This window comes from Meleagris gallopavo, chromosome 3 (genome assembly GCF_905368555.1).
Source record: "Meleagris gallopavo chromosome 3, MGAL_WU_HG_1.1, whole genome shotgun sequence".
Lineage (NCBI taxonomy): Eukaryota > Metazoa > Chordata > Aves > Galliformes > Phasianidae > Meleagris > Meleagris gallopavo.
This window is the reverse complement of record NC_139406.1, coordinates 72,124,983-72,144,952: the sequence shown is the minus strand read 5'-3', so window position 1 is coordinate 72,144,952 and position 19,970 is coordinate 72,124,983. Positions and strand designations below refer to the sequence as shown.

At 38.6% G+C, this 19,970-nt stretch overlaps 1 protein-coding gene across 3 annotated transcripts in view; it reads right to left on the bottom strand.

Annotated features, from left to right (window-relative positions):
* Positions 1-2,489: 2,489 nt before the first annotated feature.
* Positions 2,490-19,970, bottom strand: part of PTDSS1 (phosphatidylserine synthase 1) — a 30,258-nt gene continuing 12,777 nt past the window's right edge. Inside the window, exons 6-13 of one of the 3 annotated variants that reach the window (XM_010709154.3) lie at positions 17,245-17,396; positions 15,611-15,752; positions 14,632-14,744; positions 13,061-13,126; positions 9,276-9,375; positions 8,095-8,163; positions 7,049-7,118; positions 2,490-5,773 (exon numbers count right to left, since the gene is read on the bottom strand). In XM_010709154.3, the coding sequence (XP_010707456.1) occupies positions 5,661-5,773; positions 7,049-7,118; positions 8,095-8,163; positions 9,276-9,375; positions 13,061-13,126; positions 14,632-14,744; positions 15,611-15,752; positions 17,245-17,396 (825 nt within the window). In that variant the 3' untranslated portion in view covers positions 2,490-5,660. Of the gene's footprint in view, positions 5,774-7,048; positions 7,119-8,094; positions 8,164-9,275; positions 9,376-10,692; positions 12,951-13,060; positions 13,127-14,631; positions 14,745-15,610; positions 15,753-17,244; positions 17,397-19,970 lie in introns of those variants that run through there. The other 2 variants (XM_010709155.3, XR_002113499.3) reach the window with 2 other exon arrangements.

The window sequence follows — 19,970 nt, the reverse complement described above, 5'->3', positions numbered from 1 at the left end:
GTTCTGAACACCTACTTGAACCATTGTGAACTCTGAGCCACATAAAGAGACAAAGCCCTTGTAATCTGCACATAGTGGCTTCCCCTTCCCAAAGTGCACGGATGAGGGATAGGCTCATCTGATCAGGCAGATGAACTTGTGGCTGCATTGCAATGGGCTAAAGTGCAGGCGAGCACGCAGCACCGGAGCCTGTGGGCTTGGAGCAGCACTGCTCTGGGAGCAAGGACCAAACAAGCGGTCACCCTGTCCTGACCCATAGTCCTGCAAAAAAGGCAGAGGGTATAGGAGGAGAGCCAAAGGGACCCTGCCCAGAGCTTCAGCCCAGAGTCCTTCTGGTGGAGCAGCACTGCCTTCAAACAGGAAAGGCACAAATTGGTAGCCTGTGCATTTGGTAGCAACCAAAATAGAAGTCCTTCTCTTCCTTATTCTCTGAAGATTACAGCTATCATTTCATGTTTTAATTAAAAGCCTCCTCAAAGCTACTCATTTGACTTGATTTTGCTTTGGTTGTCCAGCGGCAAGTTTGACAACATGGGCACTTTGCAGGCCCGTGTATATAGCACACATAATTAAAGTTAACAGAAGTTAAAAAGGCTTTAAAACTGAGCCAGGCTGGCTAAAGTTAGTGGCCCAAAATTAGAAGCAGCATCTGAAAACGCAGATGCATTTGTGCATTTGTGTTACAGCATCACCTAGAGGCTGCGATGCAGATTAACACCCGTTGTACACACGGTTCAGATGCTCTCCTGTGTGCAGACACACAGTAAGAACCCACTGCCACAAAGACCGTGCTCCATCAGGCTCTGAATATTTCGGTGGGATGTATCTACCAAATGAACTCTAAGTATATTACATACTCACATGCATTTACTGCTTTTTTTTTTTTTTTTTTTTTTTAAAGCAAGAACCGCCAACGAACTGGATTAGAGGGGTACAATAACTGCAGAACGTATTTTGGATCACATCCATTGGAATGCTACTGCTATAAATTCCCCTACTCAAAAAATAAATAAAAAATAAATTAAACTATCCAGTTATTCCATGATCATCTGCAAGCTGAGAACCACAAAAACTATGAAAATTAAACCCATGTGTATGCTCAGTATAGTCTGGCACTTACATCGTTGCTGATTATAGGAATTCAATGTTTACATTTGACATTCTTTCCCAGACTTTTTTTTTCTTCCCTGAATTGAAGTAAAAGCTCACTTGGCCTTACCATAAAACAAATCAGACCACTGAGAGCAGCAGGATTGCATCTTTGTGAGACAGGCAAAGTCCAAACATGAGACAGCAATTCCGGCCTGAGAGATGATAGAATCAAATGAAGACACAATCCAAATGAAAGATGTAGGAAGGAGCTGGAAATAAAATTTGATACCAAACATTTTGAAAACCTTTCAAAATAACCATGCAGTAAACCTTAAAGCTTATTATCTTCACGCTTTCACTAGTAAGTCCTGTTGGACCCAGATGGGCTGAGAAGTGTGAAAGGCATACCAGGAGCTCCAAAAGGAACTGGGAGCAGGCAGACATGGTGCCAAGTAAAACCTGACTTGGTTATTGTCCCCCCCCCCAACTCTGCCTAGAGACTGTGCAGATGGCTCACAGCAGGTATACTCTACCTACTGCCACCGTGCCACGATAGTCATAGAATCATAGAATGGCCTAGATTGAAGAGGACCACAATGATCACCTAGTCTTCATGCCCCGCAGGCAAAGTCGCCAACCACCAGACCAGGCTGCCCAGAGCCACATCCAGCCTGGCCTTGAATGCCTCCAGGGATGGGGCCTCCACAACCTCCTTGGGCAACCTGTTCCAGTGTGTCACCACCCTCTGTGTGAAAAACTTCCTCCTAATATCTAACCTAAACCTCCCCTGTCTCAGTTTAAAACCATTCCCCCTTGTCCTATCGCTATCAGCCATTGTAAACAGTCCTCAGTAGGGATTCCTCCTCAGATCTTCCTCCACACAAACACAGCTTATACTTCTGAACATCAGCTGGCTTGAGAGTCACAGAACTCCAGCACAGGCTGCCCACAGGGACTGTGGAGTCTCTCAGGAGATATTCGAAACCTGCCTGGACACTTTCCTGTGCAACCTACTGTAGGGAACCTGCTTTAGAAGGGGAGACTGGACTATGTGACCCTACCAGTGGTCCCTTCCAACTCCTATGATTCTGTGATTCTTGAGTCCATTTTGCAACTCAGTTCTCCCACTCAACAGTAAAACAAATTCCTAAAGAGTAACTAAATTTAAGACAAGACTCATCCTGTAAAATACAGAAGCTTCAGAAGACATTCAAGCGTTCATACTATCAGATATGCTGCGTGGAAATAATAAATCACAGTAAAACCTTAGTGTCTGCAATAGGCTGCTGAGGAACTGCTTTAGCTGTCAGCAGGAAATTGCACACAATAGTGCAGTAACTTCTGAAGGTAGTATGTCATTTTTTCCTATGCCTTACAGGTACAGACAAGCACACACACAGGGTGACACGGGTTGATTTACTGAGTTATTGCAAAATACAATACTTTGCAATTGATACAGAGCAATTCTATTCAAAACTATTAAATACATGGTAACACTTGTGTCCTCTTGTGATAACATGGTAAAAAATATTAAAAGTTTTAACAGCTGGAACATCGAATCATCATCTTCACAGAAGAGTAACAGAAGCACTGGTCAAAATCACACTCCAAAAAGTTAATTAGGTGCTGTATATAATCTATACAGCAACTTTAGCACTTGAATCAAGTACTCCAGGCTAGCATTGGTTCACTTCATGCCTGCATCTTAAAACTCTTCATTTTCATTTAGTCCACCACATAAAGTTCATGCCACGACCCTCTGCTTATGCCATGCTGCCCCAAATTAGCCTCCCTTCAATGGCTGACAGCATCAATGGACAGCCTCCAGAAGGCCAATTCAGATCTGTCATTAGCAGCAGGGGAGATCACCAGAGGACAGAGAAAGAAAAACATCAGAAGCAAGAAAGTAAGAATGAGAAAGTGAGACAGAACGAGTAGTTGAAAACGGAGCAGTGCATCTGTGACTATTTCAAAATACTGTTCAAGCAGCAGAATTCATACATGGATGCTTGTTGCTAAACAGCTCAGTGACTTGCCACTGTAGGTATCACACACTCCAAATTCAGCAATAGCACACTAAATGATAAAAGTGGGATCACTTTAAGTTTACAACGGTGATCAAAAGCACCTTTCCAACATGAGCTAGCACAAAGCTCATGCCCAAAGATGATGGGGCTGAAAATACAGTTGTCAGTCAGCAGAAGACTTGTGAGAACACGTGTGAATTCCAGCCAGAACTGTTGACAGAGGACAGGAAACGTCATTTTCCAAGCAGTGTTTGAAGAGTTGACTTAAGTTTATGCTCACCGTAGCCCTCCCTCTTTTAAGGAGCAAAGAAAACTCAGTCAACCAAACAGAAAAATCCTAGGAAATATTTAAAAGGTGTTGTTACACAACATTTCTTCTAGGCCAGTGCTGTTGTAACAGCATACAGAATCAGCTTCCACCAGGACAACACTTTGTATTTGCCTTTTCAATATTTTTTTAGGGTGCAGTTCAGCAGTGCAAGCACCAGGTCTGCATTTACAAAATGTGTGCTCATCCCCACAGGCAACTAGATAGTGTACTTAAGCATCTGCGTGCACATGCAAGGCCTTGTACACACAGTTGCAAGTATAAAACAGGCTCTCACCTTTCAAAACCACACTACTTAATGTATCCAAGCCATCGGACTTCCAACCTCTTGCTTTGGTATTGAATCGATAGAAAATTTACAATGCCACTCTTCAGTCTTACACAGACTGACTTATTAATCAAAACAATAAAAAAGTAACAAGCCTGAAGATCCAAAGAAATCTACAAATACATTCATCAATATGCAGCACACCACAAATAAAGACTATACATGGAAGTGAATGACAACCAAGTACTTTCAGGAAAGCTTTAAAGTCTTCCTATCATTTCTCTCATGTAACATTTAATGTTACCGTATCAATGATTAAATAGCAGCTTCTATGTTACCTCTGAAGTTGTACGCTTGCTTTGATTGGAAAAGGGAGGGGAACAAAGGGCCTCTGAGGAATTCAGCAGCAACACAGTTAAGTGCATTGAAAATGTCGATTTGTGGCACATAGGAATTCATGGCTTACACAGGATACTTTTTTCCTATTTACAGTATCATACACTTGTATCAAGTCTTTGCTGCCTTTACTTCAGTATTTACTCTGTGGCAAATCACAGTAACTTAACCATGGAACAAGAAAACCCCAGTCTCTTTTGCAGATTAATGACTAATGGGTATTAGCTTAAGCTACCTACTTCTACGAAGTCCATGAGTCCCAAAATCTAATTGGCACAAAACCATTTTGATAATTTTGATAATTTAATACAGGAATGGATTGTTCTTGATTGTTTACTTCTTGACAATGTCTGTTCACACATGGTGCATTATCCACTTTGCTAGACATCAGAATTAATGTTTCAAAACAAACAACAAACAAAAAAACCCAGCACCTGCATGAAAGAGTCCTTTTGCTGTTGGATATCTGACTGCATGACAGAAAATACCAAATCAACGTGGTATATCATAGTAATATCATGCTACCTCTCAGATGCCAAAGACCACAGAGTCTTTGCAAATAACTGTTTATGGAAGCAGTAAGCAACTCAACTTCAGCAGAAAACCTGCCTTATCACCAGGCCTGGCTGTACATCAGAGCCTCCAAAGCATTTCTGCTGTCAGTCTGAAGAAGCTGGGATTTCTTGGTTCCGGCTGAGGCAGAGGCAAATTAAAGGAGAGTGGAAAGAAACACTGAACACAAGATGATACAGCTAAAAGAATAACTTGAAAATGCAAAATTAAGTACTGCAGTAAAAACAACTAAATGATATCACTGAGTGTAAGATGCACGGCCCTCCCTCTCTACTTTGCAATAGGTTTTATCTAAGTATTTAACAGAGCTTGAAGAAATAAGAGTACGTAACAGTTAAGCAAATGGACAACACAGAACTAAAAAGTCATATTTGAAGGGCAATTTCACATCCTTTACAAGAAATCTGGACCCATTTCTTAGCTGGTAAAACACTGTCACCAGGTGTGGAGAGCCTTTAAATAAAAGCAAGCAGCTGGATATGAGTACAGAAATTTAAAATATTTAAGGAATCCCTTACAGAAAAGTTGTGAGACTGAGAAAGACTGGCAGTTGCTTTTAGTCAAAGGATTGCATATTCTTTTACACAACAACAAAAACACAGTGAAATAAAACAATCCCATCGACCGTGCAAACTGATTATCAGCTTACTATCCTTTGTGTTTATGTCCTCAACTAAGATATTAAAAACTTGCAACACCTGAACACAAAACAGGGTGTACCTGCTATGACAAGATTATATTCTTTCCAGCATACTCTTCGTTAGCTTTTGTTGCCACATGCTGAAGAAACTAGATTTAAATCAGTGAATGGCAAGTATCAACAGGCAATGATTTGCACAACACTGGTGGCTCCGTCATGACCATCCTTATCTTCAACAACTTTTTTAAAATTTAAAATCAATCTTCCATTTGGAAACTCAGAGCCAAATCTGAATTTCTTTGTCATCTCATGGTAGAATATCTTCAGACACCATTCTTATTTCTTGCCAATTCCATTTGTTACTTTTGATCTGGAGTGTCGATTCCTCCTTCGAGATGAATGGCTTTCACTATTGACTGCTTGTTTTGGTGGGCTGTTGTCAGCACCTGCTGAGAAATAAATATATTTGACTATTCGACATTACTAAGTTCTTGACCAAAAGACAGTAAAGCTTTCTAGAGCTGGTGAGGAATTATATGGAATAACTCAAGCTAATATAAACTGGCTGGTACTTGTACTCCATCTAGTGGCCTAATAAAAGAAAAATCGTGAAGATTTCTGTAAAATTCCTCATCCTACAAGAAATTTTAGAACTTTTCTATAACAAAATATAACAGGGCAACATCATCCATTTTAAATGACATCAGCAGTAGAGATATCCATACTGTCATTGCTGGCAAGCATTACTATCAGAGACTACGAGCTACGAAGTCACAGATTCTTTGAGAGAACATTTCCTGTTCCAGTCTTTTATATGACAGCCCGTGTGTGACACTGAATAGGCAAAGAGAGACAACAGAGACTGAAAGATGAAAGAGGCTGAAGTGTGCAGTTAATGAAGAAACAGATAAAGTTAGAAAATAAATAATTGCTTGGCTAGATTTGTCCAGCAACGTGAGAGAGACTTTTTGACCGCAAACAATTTAAATCCACATAAAAATCCACCAATACACAAAACTGTGAATAAGTTAATATCAGCATCTAGGAAAGTTGCATAATAGCACATATAAAAAGAAGCTCTGATGGGGGTGCTTTTCAATTTATGATACATATGATGCATAGGTATTTTAATGTTATAAGCACAACTGGAACATAAGCTTTGACAAGTAACTTCTAGATGTGAAGTTCGGTGTTTTTTTTTTTTTTTTTTTTTTTTTCAATATGCAAGCCCACAGTAACAAATAAAAAAGGAGTTAAGTAACTTAACTGGGCTGTAGGGTAGGGAAAAGATATCAGAGAAATGGGTTGTCTTTGCTTAGTATAGAGGAAGCTGTTTATGACAAGATCATAAGCTCCTGGCCAAGTTCTTGATAAAAAGCAGAAATAACAGCATAATCCACATTCACATGTTTAAAATCAAATATGCAATGTTCAAGTAGAAAACTCATTGAGAACAGTTATTAAATACATAATGTCCTAAAACTACAAGAACGATATATAATAGCAGCACAAAAATGTAATTACATCATGAAAAAATAAATACATTTGCAAGTGTTGGAAGAAAAAAGGCAGTAAAGCCAAATAGCTTTGCAGATGATTTATCTGTATAGCTCCTGCAGGCTCATTAAGGAAGTCCAGTTGTCTTCAAGTTTCTCAAGTTTCACTTCCTAATGCTAAGCATTAATGCTACCACTTTGAGAATATACGTGCAAGAGTGCCAATACCTTTACTGAATTTAGAATGAAGCCAGGAAGCATCTGGACTGTATGGGCTGTCTTCACTTTCTGATAAAGTCTGCGAAAAACAAAAGGGACATGTGTCATTAGGATGCTGGTTCTTGAAATCAGTACTTCTCCAGTTCACAGTCAGACTCACAAATTTATACCATGGCAGACGTTCTGGCAAATTCTGATACAGCCTGTACTTAGGACCTTTCCCTTCCTAATTAGGAGACACAATGTAGATGATACAATAACAACTCGCTACTTGCCAGGTAATCTGTTGTGAAATCAAATGTTCTTGCTATTCTCCTCGCGTACCAACTGTACAGTGGGAATCACAGAATGGCCAGGGTTGCAAGAGAGCTCAAGGACCACGAATCTCCATCCCCCCTGCCACATGCAGGGCCACCAACCTCCACATTTAATACTACACCAGGCTGCCCAGGTCCCCATCCAATCTGACCTTGAACATCTCCAGGGACGGGGCATCCACAACCTCTCTGGGCAGCCTGTTCCAGCACCTCACCACTCTCATAGTAAAGACTTTCCCCCTGACATCCAAACTAAATCTCCCCTCCCTCAACTTAAAACCATTTCCCCTCATCCTGCAGTTATCAATCCTTTCAAAGAGTTGATGTCCCTCCTGTTTGTGGGCTCCCTTTAGGTACTGAAAGGCTGCAATGAGGTCACCCCGCAGCCTTCTTTTCTCCAGGCTGAACAAGCCCAGCTCCCTCAGCCCGTCTTCATAGGGGAGGTGCTGCAGCCCTCTGATCATCTTCGTGGCCCTCCTCTGGACCCTCTCCAACAGCTCCCTGTCTAAATTCTATGACAAAATCACAGCTTAAATTTGAGAGCCTAAGAGCATTCTTTAGAAACCATATATATAGTATAATCTGGGAACTGTTCAAGGCTCATTGAATTCAGAGCTCTTTCTATTGATTTCAGTTAGACCCTGGACTGTCCCTCTCTCCCCCATATATGCCAGCTCTGGTAAAGAATTCTAACATCTTATTAGGTATAAAACAAAAACAGGCTTTCCAGTAAAGTACCTTTTCTCGGTGGCCATAGTATTCTGCGTACCAAACCATGCCATATAAACACAGGAAAGTTGTAAAGGCCTAAAAAAACAAAGAAGGAGAAAAAAAAAAAAGGTTTGTTTTTTTTTTTGGTCAAATTCTTTGCTAGTTCAAGATCTTAAATTGTGTTTAAAAACTGTTTGGATGAGGTGCTCAGGACATGATTTAGCAGAGGGTTGTTAGATTTAGGGTAATATGGTTAGGTTGTGGTTGGACTTGATTTTTAGGTCTTTTCCAGCCCGAACCATTCTATGATCTGAGCTCCTGGACATCCCACAGCTGGAGACTTTCATGACCATGAGTCCATAAGAATACATACATAGAAATAACTCACATACATGACCTGGTACAAACACCATAATCAGGCAGTTGACACTAGTAGGTATGTACGAGGAGCAATCAGTCTAGGAGAAAAGAATTCTCCTTTTTCTTGCTCCATATTTCATGCTGCCTTTCACATTTGGTTCTGCAGTGTTCTGATATGGGCAGCAATTCAGTACTTCTCCTCTGAAGTCTTTGGAACAAAATCATCATGCTAAATAACAGAAAATCAATTCCAGTTCCCTCCCACTTGTTCAAAGCTGCATTCCCATTTAGAAGGAAGAAGTGCTTATTGGTTATTTTTCAGTGACAATTAATAATATGTTTGACATAGGATTTACAAGTCTGGCATGACTAGCATACATTATAAAATGGGCATCTCATGCTGCATTTGCACTAATCACAATGAAATACAGAAGGCAGAGTTTGCCTGATAAAGCAGGGTTTATGCAGTGGTAAGACTTCAGTGTGAAACACGTGTTACTCATCAGTGTTAGTCATTCACTCCCGCTCCTCTCCAAAGGGCACCACTGGAAGCATCTCCAAAGTTAGCTTCAATTGTACTGCCATTTTCTCTCATGAAGATAAGCTCTCAAACTAGAGTTGCTCTCATTGTTAAGTACCAGTACAGTGGCTACATTACGTTCTGTTGAGAACTGTGAGAAAAAAGTTATTCTAGCCCCTCCAACATCCTAAATAACTTTGGATTTGCTTTTCCTAGGATGTGCACAAAGTTCTTTACTAGCATTTCCCCACAGTGACCCCCTGCTGCCAATTTAGGTACTTTTGATGCTTTCACATGCCTTACATTTCACAAAAGAAGTCTCACTTACCACACAGAGAAGCCAAAACACGACATACAGTATTTGTGTTTTGGAGAAAAGATCCTGTCCAAATTTTATGCACACAATAGCTTCAAGGAAAGCAATAACCCTGTGAGTAAAGGAAAGAGAGAGGGGGGATTATTAAAAAATAATAATAATAATAAAAAAAAATTTCACTCGTTCACAACCCAGACTCAGGACTGCCAGCTCTAAACAACAGCTACATTCTGGTTAGCACACAGCTCCCCTATGACAGTATTAAGTGGAAGACTCCGGGAAATCTATTTTTTATTCTTTACTTTTCTTCAGCATAAACAGCCGACAAAAAGTGATCATCTAGCAGTACAGAATTCCACAACTCTCTGCTTGTACAAGGAGCAAGCAGGAGTGTATGCCAATAGCAGAGAATTTCTATTTATACCAACCACTATGCCTCAGCCCTCACCAGATAAAAAAAGTCCTTCCCATGCTGAACAGCCAACAGATTCCCTGTTTTGTGAAAACTGTTTCAGATATTTCTTGATAGGACACAAATTTGCTACAGCTCTAATTAGACTACTTTGCTCACTTCAGATGGATTTTAATGAGAAAAATAACATTGATGAGTATTAGACATTCTCTGAGAACCTGCATATTTATTCCGGTTTCTGTGTAAAGCCAGGTCCACACTACAGTACCAGAGGATTTATGAAGAAAACTGCAATATTTACTTCCCTATCTGGCATTATAAGAATCAGAACAAGTGTCTCCATCTCTCTCATCACTAGATATTTACATTTTTGAGGCTGAGATCTATGGAGTCCTGTCTACCACGTGGTATGGAATGAGGGGACTATGGATCCAGGCCAAGCAGATGCCAAGAACAGCCAGTACACCCCAGATCTTCCATGAAAGAGGAGGAAAATAACACCAGCTGCACAAAAGCTGCAAGTTGCTGAGGTGCATATTGGTAAAAACTAGAGAATTGTGTTACTTTGTTTGGTCACCAGCTTTTTTTCTTTCTTAGTTTTATACTGCTCTTACTGATACGGCCACAGTAGTGGGAAAAGAAAGAGCACCACCAGGACACAGACACAGAAGGGTATGACACACTTGAAGGCATAAACAAAATAGGAGGCTATGTTCAAGGACTCAAAAAATGATACAGCTGTTTCTGCTGTTTTATATATTATATCCTTGATTCTTCCTAAGAACACTTGGCCTAAATGCATTATACAATTGGTCAGTTATATACAATATCAATACAAGAGATAGGAGATTAGAACACAGAAGAATGCTAAGAGAGGAAGGCGTAGCGCTCCTTTGGAGGGTGATGACAATACTCACATCACTGATTCCTGGGCTGAAGAACTGAATATCTAAGTTTGCATTCAATAGAAACAATCTTTTAACATCCAAAAATATACTGTATTTTTAAAGGATTTACCTTAATGAAAATGGTGCCATTTCCAGTAGACACGTTGCACTGGAATTGTTCATGCCTTATATTACTCACTGTCCATCTGCCACCAAGTGATGCTGTACAGTATTGTTAAGTTACAGAGCACTGTTTAACATGAATGCAAAGCACTGCTTTCAATTAATTCCACGCTTAGGCATGTGAAAATTCAATCTCTGACTTTGGAACCACCTCTTGATTATCACAGTACAAATATTCTATATGTGTGCTTTTAATCATTTCAAGAACGATACTCAACGTAGTTAAATTACTAGTGCTGTTTTCCCTGCAAGCATCTTGACATTGCTCTTTTTGCTAGCAGACTACAGCAACAAGCAGTATGAAGAGTACTTGCTCCATGCATTCTTTGCACAATTAGATCAGACTCTCAACAAATATTTAATAACAGTTCCTATGATGCAATATTTGACTCTGTTTTCTGACATATTACACTAATTTGCTCAGGGAGAGCTTTAAGCCAAGGCTGATATGCTTACCATACCCCTTAGTGATTTTCCAGACAGAGAAAGTAAACATTCAGAATCTTGTTTCCCTTTATCTTACAAAGGATTAACTTCACATCTATTCATATTTCTTTCTTAGTAGCACAGAACTTTTAAACTCTTCTTTCCAAATTATTAAATAGTTTAAACCTGTAGTTTACCACTTGTAGTTGAGAACTGACATGTTTGTACATACTGAAATGATTTGTTCCATATTTCAGAAAAACGTCTGTGTTTAAATTCAAATACCTGAAATGCTAGTTCAGCTGCTCTTTAACTACTAAGATGCTTATGCACAAACAGAGCAGGTTTATTTGGTTCTAACTGTAAATTAAGTAGTCATGTTAACTGTATGATTGATGAGTTATCTTCAGTGCTAAAGCACCATCCATACAAAAACCAGGACAGGTTACACTGCAATGATTACCACAAAAAAATGCTACTGGGGATTATGTATGCTACAATCTCTCTTTATCAATCATAACACATGTTCCAAGGAGGAGGATCCTCTGCAGGTAAGTAGAGGCATACAGAAAATATTACAAACTCCAATAGAGCAGCAGTAAAGCTAAACAAGAACAGAACATTACTACCTTTTGAAAATCCAGTGGAAGTTATGACCATGAGCTGAACACAGTAATAGATCCATCAAGGAAGATGGTAATTCAGTGAAAGAAATCAAAACTTAGGTTCATCCAAACTCAAGGAGACACGTCACATTCTCCATTGTACATTTAAAACAAGATTAGAAATCCCTTTAATTGAATTTCAGCATGTTCTGCTCTCACCTCAATTAACTGTTGCAAACGGTATTGCTTATGATGGTGCATCTGAAAACCAACCTGTTGCCTCAACACTTTCTGAAACACTAAGATTAACAGCAAAGGTGAGAAAGTTTGCCAAAGCACTGTCTCTAAATAAGATTTGAACATTTTATGGATCACTGAAGTGCTATTCTAACTTAAAAAGCAGCAACAGCTTCTTCTATTAAGCAAAAATGGTTCAGACAACTGAAGACACAATAATCTTGATAATGATAATAAAACAGCTGTTTTAATTTACAATTCATTGCAATCAGAAAAGAGTTTCTTGACTAGTTTCTTAAAATATATATTTTTTTCACAAGACCTGATGTAGGATTTCTTATGCTTGCCAATTTGTAGGTTTCCAAATCAGAGACCAAACCAGACATTACTGCGTTGCTTATTTACAAGAAGCTGTTACAGTGGAACAACAGCATACACTTCTGGTTTCAAGAAAGGTCTGCTCTGGTCAAGCCAGAGGAAGAAAATTCTCACCAGAAGCAATATTGCCAACTCTTCATTTAAAGGTTTCCAAGGGACAGCAAAAGAAATCACAGACAGAGTAACAATTGTTCAGAGTATTCTTCTTTCCCCTCTTTGAGGGCAGCACAAGCATTTTTGTCAACTGCGGTTTCTTTGACCATCTTTTATTGCAATTACTTGACCAGAGGCAACGTCCACCCTGACAGCCAGGTAAGTGTTACTCTAATGACAGGAAGGCAATAGGTGCAAAAGCTTTATCCTTCTCATCTGAGATGTCCATATACAGCAAGGCCAATGCTACTCTGAAAGAGGCTAGCTTTATCCAGCAGTCTCCAGTTTTTCCTTCTGTTTTTCTCCTTACTCTTTCCATCACTTCCCATTTCAATACCTCTAAATCCAGAATTTTCTTTTTCCTCTGAAGTAGCATAAAGAAAATCTCTCTGTACTCTTCTTTATACTACAAAGAACAGAGGACAGACACTGGTTTTACCAAAAACCTGTTTCTGTGCTGGAATCATGCTTCACACCTGTCCAATTTTAAGGTTAGGTTGCAGCAAGAACACTTACCCAAACACCCAGCACTGAGTTCCCACCCTCTTGCACTGTGTATCTGTGAGGTACGCATAGTATTGCCTGAGAAGGAAAACATAAAATTCTTCAGTGATGTTAAAAGTTCCCAGAACATTTACATTTAGAAAAGTAGTTTATGTTACAAGTGGATTTGTACTGAAAATGAAGTGCTGATACTTGAATTCACATGCAATCAACCTGGATATCTACCAGATGGCTTCAATTCCAGCAGCAGAGATTATCATACAGATCAAATGGCTTGAAACAACACAGAAAACAATTCTGAGAGCAAGGACTGGGAAATTACCTGAACTAGGTGAGTAAAGCTACAAATCTGCCTCCTGCCTCTCCACTGAATCTCCAGTTCCTCTGGGCAACATACAATAAATAGTCTCAGAAGAATTAGAAAATCCCTTACTTTTTTCACAGTTCCTTTTTAATTTGCTAACAATTGCATTTTCTTGACAGTTGTGTGTTTGAATCTTGTAAGTAACCGAACATGGCTATGCCACATCCTGGGCAAGTGCTCTAAGCATGTTTTCCTCTCAAGAACAGATTAGAATTTCTCACTATTTTTGAAAACAGCCTGCAGACCGTTCTGCTCTGCTTTCTTTAAGCTCCTAAATTTTAAGAAGAATTCAGCGATGAATCCCCCCCAAAATAAGAACAAAGTTCCTTTTCTCAGTCTCTGATTTCCACTGATAGATAGGGAAGCCAAGCATTATTAATCCAACAATTTTAGGGTTGTTTAAGAAAAACAGACTTCTACAGACTGTGAAGTACAGTAAAATGCCTCAAAAAAATCATTTATGCAAGAGCTTACAGGATGTCTGACATGATTTAATTAGCAGTGCAAAATCCCTGCATATAACTTCTGAGATTACCAGCTATAAAAACCACTGTATTTTATGAATAAAGCAATGCATCTGCTATGTAATTGTCAAAAGGTAACAACACTTTACTCATGAATATGAAATTGCTTGACCCTATCTTCAAAACTGGGTGAATTTTACCTTCAGTTATGTCATAGGAAAAAAATTCTGAGGACAAAGTGAATGCATGACTAAAAGGAGGTTAATGTTTCTACACTTGCTAACAGTGCACACATGCTGTTATGTCATTCCGAATAAGGTAACGTTCTACCTTTTCTTCTCACTTGCTAACGCTTCCTGTAGACAAGCAAAATAAGGAGCTCAGTTAGAAAAATCAACAGCTCTATTTTCCCTCATCTGCAGTTTCGTGAGCATTTGACTCAACAACTCAGCTACTTTTGCACAGGGTCCTCAAGGATAACATAGATTATGTATATAATCATAGCAGATTCTATACAAACAACAGATGGAACAAGAGACTCTGCATCCTTATGGAAACACACGTGTACCTCAACAGCTTACTGAGCAGAAAAGACACTTCATTGAAAAACGATGACTACTTTGTTTTTCATGGTAGCAAAAGCATGTACTGTTTTGAAACGTAATGTTGTTTTTCACATATTACACACAGTTCTTAGGCACCTGTAATTTAAGCTACTCTTAAGGTAAGAAGAAATACCATGGCAACAAAATTACCTTACAGTGGGTGCAGTAATGATTCCTATGAAGAGAATTCTCCCCCAGCTTAAAGGGTGACTCGCTTGGAACACAAAGATATGTTTCAAAAAGAATGTGTTCAACTCAGTCAGCTAAAACAAAAACAAAAAGTCAGACAACAGTTTTCAACTTGCATAACCTCTAATGATTTACCACCAAAAAACACTAAAACAGAGAAAAAAAACTGTTTATGCTTCACTGTAAGCATGCTTGTTAGGCTGAGAATTTACAGAGCCTAGGACAAATAAGGAACAATGTGCAAATAAAACACACAATTCTCCTCCAGACACCTCTAAGAAAGCATCTGGTCTGTTTCCTGCAACTTGTTAAGGGGATCAGACACTAAAGCAGATGTCTTCTGGAACCTTTCATATTCTAAATCAGATAAGAATGATTAAGACTAATTCGTAAGAGAGACAGAAGAGATCATAGATATATATATATATATATATATATATATTTTAAAATATACTAAACACTTCTTATCTCATTTCAAAAACAAAACATGACAAATTGAAAAAATGGCTTTAGTGAGATCTGTCAGCATTTGCATGACTACATGCTCAAGCACCTGGGTCATATTATAGAGTCTTGCTGGATCACAGCCAGAATTCTGGGTACCACAGAGTCATCTAATATTCAACGCGGAAGAAAAAAAAAAAAAAAAAGAAAAAACCCACAAAAATGGCAGTTTTAAAAACTGTATCAGTTGCAAAGAGAAATCTGATACTCAGTACAACAATCTATAACTTTTTTTTTTCCTAGAGATTCTGTAATTACACTCCTGAACTATCATGTAACTCCTGTGAACAATGCCCTGACCCGTTCTGTATAATCAATTCATTTAATTGTGCATTTCAATGATGACATACATTGCATTAGAATATCTTCTAGCCAAACACAGCCAGTAAGTAACTAAGCTGATGGCAGCTTTGATTTCACAGAACTTATTTCTTACCTGCCAAATGATCATGAAAAGATAGATTCCAGCCACTCTTTGAAATGAAGACTTCGGGTCAAACCAGCGGACATAGGTCCAGCTGGCTGGGGTGAACTGTAATACAGCCCTTTTGATTTTCCCTGTGGTCGTGTGAATATCCCTAGAAAAAGAGAATGGCTGGAGTTAAAACAAGGAAGATGCAAGGAAGAGAAATAAAAAAAAAAGCAATAGCCATTCTACTATGAAAGGCTGCCCTTCTCAATCTTGAGTCTAAAAGCAAAATTCATCGATCATTCTCTCCACGAGGGAAAGAGAAACAATCATGATGGTTCTAAAAATGCCCTGGAAAATCTAGAGGATATTTATCCTTATAGTGTACTCCTCCAGCCAATGCCTCTTTTTTTTTCAGAGCTCACAGATATCTGTCAAAGAGATCAGATTTGTTATTCGTTATGCACATAAGAGGCTGGCTGCACAAGTTTGGACACAGTGCACTTACAGCCCATCCTGGTCTCATATTTGAAGCATGAGAATCTTCTGGAAAGAAGTGCAATAGCACTGTTACAAGCTAGCAGACTTTTAGATTCCTTTTTGAAAGGGGACGTAAATGGAGGTTCATCTGACAGATGTTATGGTTTTTGCTTTTGATAACATCAATTCGCTTAAGTAACAGCACCAAAAAAACAGAAAATTTTAAGAAAAAAATAGTTCTGCCAAAGATATTCTACTGTTTTAATTCTCAGTGAACTCTGAACTCATTATTCTTTCCAAATGTGGGAAAACTGAATCGAGACTAAAGGCTGGATGGCTCTCAGAACAACGTACGTATTTGTGAGGGAAGAAAGCAGGACAGAAGTCCTTACAGGGAAAGAAATTGGAAGTCAGGGCTCGAGCTCCTTTTCCTTCTTCAGTATCAACTCAAGGCACTGAGCTCTGGCAAACCATTTCATTTCAACTAGCTTCATCTATGCTATTGGTAATGTGCAGATAACCATGCTTGCCACTTACTGGCAGGGAAGGTGAAGGAAGGGCAAAAACTATGGAAGAAAGCAAACCTGGGAGAGAGAAGAACTGAAACTTACTGGGCCATGAGCTGCCACATGCAGAAATGTCTTAATTTTGCAATCTGATTTATTTTAGAAGGTTAATAGCAGGGTAAGGCAATTCACAGCATATGTACAACCAGCCTGATCTCTCTTCTGCACAGATAACTAGTGCTGCCAGACCAACATCTCATCAAGATGAGCACCAGTGTAGTGTTTATTATAAACATTGTATAAGGAGAAAATAACTTCAACCAGCTTTGTTCACTGTCTTCTTCAAAGTTTTATTGGTATAAACAATAAACTGAATATGTAAACAACAATTTAAAAAAAAAAAAACTCAATTTTTTTTTAAAAAAACTCAGGATTAATGTCTGTAACTTAGATTGCAAAGGAAAATTACATATATGTAATCATATTTTAAGAATATATGCTCCGTAGCAACATTAATTAGATAGATTTTTAACAATTAAATTTACAGCACTGTTAGCACATACAGATTGCACGTTATTTCTGTACTACATGCATACGTAAAGACAGTTTGCTTTCCAAAGAACTGAATTTAATATTAAACTAACAATGTTTAATCAAGCTTTAATTTAGACCTACTTGAAACTGGCCCAGTGATAGGTCCTCATCTCCAAGAAACGACAAACTACCATTCCCAACCAGATGCCACCCCCGTTACAAAGCAGGATGTCCAAAATGACTTGATCCCACCAGCATTCAGCAAAGTTAGGCAGAAGATGCATGAAGAAGAGCTACAGAATACAGCAAAAAGATTTTGGGTGAGGAACAGCACAGAAGTCATATAAACTCATTCTGAAGAACACATTAAAAAAAGATCAGCTTTTTCATATTTGTCATACCTCAAGGACACAAGCCACAATCTGAAAATTGATGAGAGTCCTTCCATTGATTTTAGAAGGCCTTGAGATAAGATCACAGAGTTCCTTCTCCCAGTTCCCTGTTGGGGCTATGCTGTATACAAGACTGTGTCAGATATAAGGATAGTGTTCAGCTTTCAGCCTCAAAGAGGATACACAGAATGTTCACAGAAATGAAATGAAGCAAGCAAAATTACTATTTGGTGTTGTTTTCTGGAACAAAGCAAGTGTTTCCTGCTTATAAAAGAACATTTTTCTTTTCTGCTATTTGAAGTAGTATGCTTCTAAACAAGCAGTAAGTTGCAGTAAGTAGAATGGATCTGTTTTTAAATAACTGTCAACAATAGGGCATTTTGGAATTTAAGACTTAAAAGTTGTTCAAATGTAAACACTTCAAAATTCTTTCTTTCACTTATTATTTATAGGAAATATAATGACCATAAGAAGATTTAGAGTTTGCCAATAACTCAGACACTGCAAGATTTGCTGTAATACTTGATCCAGAACAGCTCAAGCCAATTGAGAGGACATTTAGATCCCTCTTCCTAGTTAGTCTCTGATAAGCACTAACTGTGAAGATACTGTTAAGATACTGGAAAATAGGGCAGAAACAAGCCAACATCACACTAAAAAGCTGCTGGGATTGGGATATATCAAAACATACTTAGGCTTCCCCTGGAAAGCATATGAATAATTTACTTCTTTAGCAATTGGCTTCCCTCTGAATGTAACCTACAACTTAACTGAAGACCACAATGAGGCACCAGTAAGGCAATTAAAAGTATTTGCAGATACATTTGGTCACTGTAAGCTTCTGGTGGCGTGAAGGAAGACAACTGGCTACACAGCCAATTAAGGCAAGATGTAAGCATAGTGTACTGTGAGCTAGCAATGGATTCACCTCTACCCATTCTCATTTGAAAGAAAGTAATTGAATTTTTTAGTCCACGAGGAAAAAATAATAATAATAAAAAAAAATCACAGCAACCCAAAAATCAGAGAGTGAAAATATCTAGTTGTGGACTGAAAACCAAAACATCCTTATGTCAAGCAGTCCCCCTGGTGTACACACAGAAATGCTTTACAAAGCACAAAAGCTAAATAACTCGTTAACTGACAAAACTTGTGCCACGTTTATGGGAGAGTTAACAAACATACATGATCTGTGCATCTGTGGAAGATTATTGGTATGATTTTGTAATAGAGTATCTTTGGTTGATAAATGTAGAAATAAGATATTCTCTCCCAAAAATCAGATGTGTGAAAAAGAACATGAAGAATGTTCTCTGTATACAGCAAGAATGAATAGAGGTCAATTTATAAAAATTACAGTGACCAGTGTCAAGTGACCCTTCCTTTGAAAATCCTTGTGAACTGTATCAAAGTAGCTTGGTCTTCTTTATCAAAGCTACATGAATTTCAACCTGTAGAAAGGAAATTTGGAGTTTTCCTGCAGGAACCAAGCTATACAAGATTGCTCATTGTCTTGCTACAAACAGCTTCCCTTTCATGTTTCAAGTAGATTTAACATGAAAGGGGCACTAGGCTATGAATCTCCATGTGCAATAAAGCAGCCAAAGACACCAGAAGTTACAGACAGTGAGGCAGTGAAAAACAGACCACAGGTGTTAGCCAGCCCGTTTCTGAAGTGCTTGCTGTTTTCCCAGAACAAGAGATCAAGGACTGCCTGAATCCCAACTTTAATCTGATAGACAGTAGCATGAGCCAAGTGTCCCATTTCAGGATGGGGAGCCAGCTGAAAACCATTAAAGCTAATAGGAGATGCACGGCTAAATCCCCACGTAACTGCCCTGATAACTTCTGCAGGTTTCTAGTGACTCTTTTGAATTAACTAATTCATTAAAAATCCATTTGGGTGGTGATAACCCTTCTATATGTTGAACCTTACCCAGCATATTGTCTGATCCAATGATCTGCCTTTCAACAACAGGGAATACTAGACAACCCATGTGGTGTCAAATTGAAGACAATGGTTGTGTGTCTGAACAATAAGAGCGTGTGAAACAACCCCAAATTTAAACTTCTTTTCCAGAGGAAAAAAAATAAGTAAAATAACTAGTAAAGCTATTCTTTGTGGCTGGGTACTTGTGAAATTCTGATTTTAAACAGCTCCAAAATGACTTGAAAAACATCATCAAATGCCACGGGACAAAAACATTTCTTTGAAAAGGAACTCAAGACATCAACATTTCCAAACCTGAAGTTTAATGTCAGACAACCAGATCCTTATCTACGTCTCTGAATTATAAATGCCCTCTATAGAAAACAGATTTTAAAGATTAAATTTGGGTGTTTACTTCTGTATTTAGTGCTTTAAGTGTGACATTTTAAACTACATTGTCTCCAAAGCTGATTAAAACTAGGCTTTTCTATTTTTGCTCTGAATTGTCCAGTCAAAGAACATAACGAAATAAAACTCACTTTTTA